This window comes from Arachis ipaensis, chromosome B08 (genome assembly GCF_000816755.2).
Source record: "Arachis ipaensis cultivar K30076 chromosome B08, Araip1.1, whole genome shotgun sequence".
Lineage (NCBI taxonomy): Eukaryota > Viridiplantae > Streptophyta > Magnoliopsida > Fabales > Fabaceae > Arachis > Arachis ipaensis.
Genome location: NC_029792.2, coordinates 6,406,599 through 6,410,671, shown reverse-complemented (window position 1 = coordinate 6,410,671; position 4,073 = coordinate 6,406,599). Strand labels below are relative to the sequence as shown.

At 31.3% G+C, this 4,073-nt stretch overlaps 1 protein-coding gene across 1 annotated transcript in view; it reads left to right on the top strand.

The window, feature by feature from the left end:
- LOC107613653 (putative axial regulator YABBY 2) overlaps positions 1-4,073 on the top strand; it is a gene marked incomplete at its 5' end in the record, with an annotated part of 8,854 nt that overhangs the window by 1,424 nt on the left and 3,357 nt on the right. The window contains 4 exon segments of the mRNA XM_016315747.1: positions 948-1,076; positions 1,236-1,371; positions 2,335-2,383; positions 3,744-3,819. Coding sequence (XP_016171233.1) covers positions 948-1,076; positions 1,236-1,371; positions 2,335-2,383; positions 3,744-3,819 — 390 coding nt within the window.

Genomic DNA, 4,073 nt, shown 5'->3' with positions numbered 1-4,073 from the left:
GATAACACTGCACAAAGAGAGAGCAGTGAAAAATTTAATCAGCATCAATTCATGTATCTATGACATGATGATCCACAGAGTTTTCCTTTATTCATAGCCTGTGATCTGTTATGTAGCAGTAGTGGTTAACGGTGTTGCCATGGCCCGTTCCATAGTCAAGTCCCTTTCACCCTTCTCTCTCTATCGATGAGGCTACAATTTCCATCTTTTATCATCCTTGCCTTGCAGTGTCAGCCAAAAAGCAAAGTGAGACATTTGTGTGAGAGTGCTAACTTTTGAATTAGCCCATGTCAGGTTCCTTATTTCATATCACAATATCACCTTGCTGCTTGCTACTATAACATGGATTTTGGATGATTCAATATGCTGCTACATACAACACACATACACAAGCAAAGTGGACACCCCATTAATATTATAAAAAGTAGATAGATCAGAGTCCATTCACATTCATTCAGCTTTCTCTCTCATAATGAAAGCAAATATTATTACTCACCTCCGTATCTCAAGCTTCCTAGCTTCTTGTCCTCATCTTTAACCTCTTTTTCATCTATGTCTTCTCTTCCAAAGATTTAATTTTGTTTTTTCTCTTGTCCATGCTTGGAACCTCTTTTCTTGGGAATGTGCTATATATAGCTTCAGCGCAACTTACAGACATATATAACAACTAGTTTTGAATTGAAAGCTCAGACATATTACGTTCCTGTGGTGATGGTTCAAACAAAATGTTACAAAATCTTGCACATATATATCTATAACCTGAAAATCAACTTTACTTAACCTTTGATGTTTAATTTCTCCCTTCACTGAGAGAGAAAGAGAGAAATTAAGCAGGTGATGATTTAGCTTTTAATTAGTTACTGAAATTGTAAAAATAATGAAGTTGTAATTAATATGATATGTGTGGTTGGTTGTGTATGTTGTATTCCAAAAATGGGTACTGGCAGGTTAGTGTTCCATGTAGCAGTTTGCTGACCATAGTGACAGTTAGATGTGGGCATTGTGCCAATCTGCTATCAGTTAACATGGGAGCATCTCTTCAAACATTGCCTCCTCAAGACCCTCACCATCATCAGGTATATATATACATACATATATATATGTCTTTCACCTTCTCTTCCTTCCCTTCCCTTTATTTATTGGGATATAGATTTGTTTGTATGCCACATAAACTGGACTTTGGTTGATATATTAATTCTATGTGTTACTATTAATTATATTGTGGACAATGCAAGTCACAGAAGCAGCACCTGAGCTTCCAAGATCCAAGCAGCAAGGAACTGGGATCATCCTCATCAAGATGCAACAAGTTATCAGCAGCATTTGATCCTGTAGACCATGATCCCCAACCTAGGATCCCTCCCATTCGTCGTGAGTCTCACACTCCACAAATAAATAATACATGTTTCTTGTAGGAAAAAGAGGCTAATTTCTTTTTGAACATACATATACACACAAATACATTTGTTTTTTGTCTCATTGAAAATAGTAGTTAGCATTTGGCATGATGATGATGATGAATCATGAAGCTAAAGTTAATTAATGAATGAATGAATGAAACAAGAGAGTACTTAACTAGGCCAGGCTGAAGGTGAACCTTTTGAGCCAGAAGTTGAGGACAAAAAAGACTCAGACTGAAAACTCTACAAGTGGCAGATGACAATTAATGGAAGAAGCAAAATAAACACACACATCATTATTTTTGAGGTCACTTGTCATATGAGAAACTAACTCAGATTATTTTTTTCATGAGAGAGGGCGTCCATCTCTCTGAGTAACCGGTTTTCTTTGGTACAATGCTACCCAAATTGGCCTTTTCATTTCATTTCATTTTTTTCTTACATCAAAGTTAAGTGCCCACTTCAACACAGATAGTGACCTTACATGAGAAAAATAAATAGACCCATCGATTATTTAATTTGGTTGCAGTCTTGCCTGTGCCCTAGAACATATGCAAATTCATTTTGACAGATCCCAATAATAATAAGTACAATCTACCATCATAGCACCCAAATTAAATAATAATTAACAACCTGTACAAATCAAGCTATCTTTTAAACACATATGCCTAGCTTTTTTCGTAAATATGTTACCACAAACCTTATACAGAAATTTTTATCACATTCCATTCAATGTAACAGTGAATTTTGCCTCTAGCTAGTATGTATATATATATAGCTCAATATGATTTTGATTAATGGATTTATAAAATCATGTTTTAGTGCGTGTTAATAAAAAACTAATTTATCACCGTTATATATAAATTATAGTTACATTCTATATGTAATCTGCTCATCAATATATTCATACTAAATAATCTTTTGATCATCACAGCTCCGGAAAAGAGACAACGTGTTCCTTCTGCTTATAACCGGTTCATTAAGTAAGTATAATATTTCGGATCTACAATTTTTAAATCGTCAACATCGTTGCATTTTCCCATACACTATAGTATACTGTAAACTTGATTATTCTTTTTTTCCTTTTGGTAGGATATCACTTATACCTGCTTATAGCATAATATATTTATGTTCAACACACTCATGTGCAGTTGTCTTTATATTAAATTCATAGTTGAGAGTCGTTAGATTAGACTTATTAAATTATGGAGAGTGCTAGGAGAACAATGAAAATTTTGAACAACATGACCAACTATCAATCAAATGAAAATACACTACATCCTAATTTAATGCTACTAATTAAATTTACTCTTTTAACCCTATTAATTCAAATTGTTTACACATTGTTCAAAAATCTTGTTGGTTACCTATATTTTTTCTTAAATTATTTAACAATTTTCAAATGTTAACTTCAAGTAAAAATAACTGAGTTTCATGATTTGGTCGATGTATTGTTACCATATGAATGCAGTTTATCAACATGAAAAAAAAATATTAAATAATCACGATTTGAAGGTTAAAGACTTGAAGTAATAAAAACAAAAAGAGCTAGTTATAAAAGTTTAGGTTTTTTATTTTTTCCAAAAATAGATTATTCAAAAATTGGAGAACAACACAGACCATATTAAAATGCTAACTTTCTTATAAAGAAAAGTGTTGGGGATACATAGACTTGAAGAATTTAATATTGACTTAAATTTATGATGAATCTTATATGATAATATATTAAATCATAGATAGATAGATAGAATTTTACAATTAATATCTATGTTTTTATCTTTTTAAATAATATTTCCAGTGGCTGACATCTTTTCACAAGTAAGATTTACTGTGACATGGGTATAAATAGCATTACTCATCTACAAAACCTTGATGCATCCAATATAAAAGAAAAAAAGATAGGAGTTTAATTTAGTGATCAAAAGTCAGTTAATTTAACTATTTTTACTAGCATCTTGACAGTTTTGCAAATGTGGCACTGAAGTTATTATCTCAATTTCCATTTCCGATTCACATGGAGATTTGCTTATTAAATTATTATAAGGATAATTAAACTTAGTAAAACTTTGGATACCTAAATCAGTTATTTTGAAAATGGTAATGCTAGAAATAAAAAAAAAAGGTCAAAATTTATTTTATTTTGCATTTATTTATTGCAAGATGTATTAAATAAAATCAAAAATAGTAAATTTTGACAATTTTTAGCTAATATATTTTGGTTATTAAAATTTTTTAAAAATCTACTATATTATATTTAGGATATAATTTTTTGAAGTATAGATGATTTAATTATGGAAAAAAAATAGAAAGATAACAGCTGGTGGTTGCATTTGAATTAATCAGGGAGGAAATCCAAAGAATTAAGGCTAGCAATCCAGACATAAGCCACAGGGAAGCTTTCAGCACAGCAGCCAAAAATGTGAGTTTGAGAGCTTTTATTATTATTTTTCCATTTTCTGCATATTCATTCTGTCATATGAATTCATCTATGGTCTATCACTATTTTTTTCCATCACTTTATTGCTCGCTACTCTTGACCTTGGTGGACGTGGCAACTGCATAGTTCTTTTTATCAAACTCAATTGAAATATTTATCAATCAGTTTTTTTCTGTTTTATATATCTTCTGAATACGTGATTGGTAAGAGAAAGAATAAATATAGTCTGGTCAGAG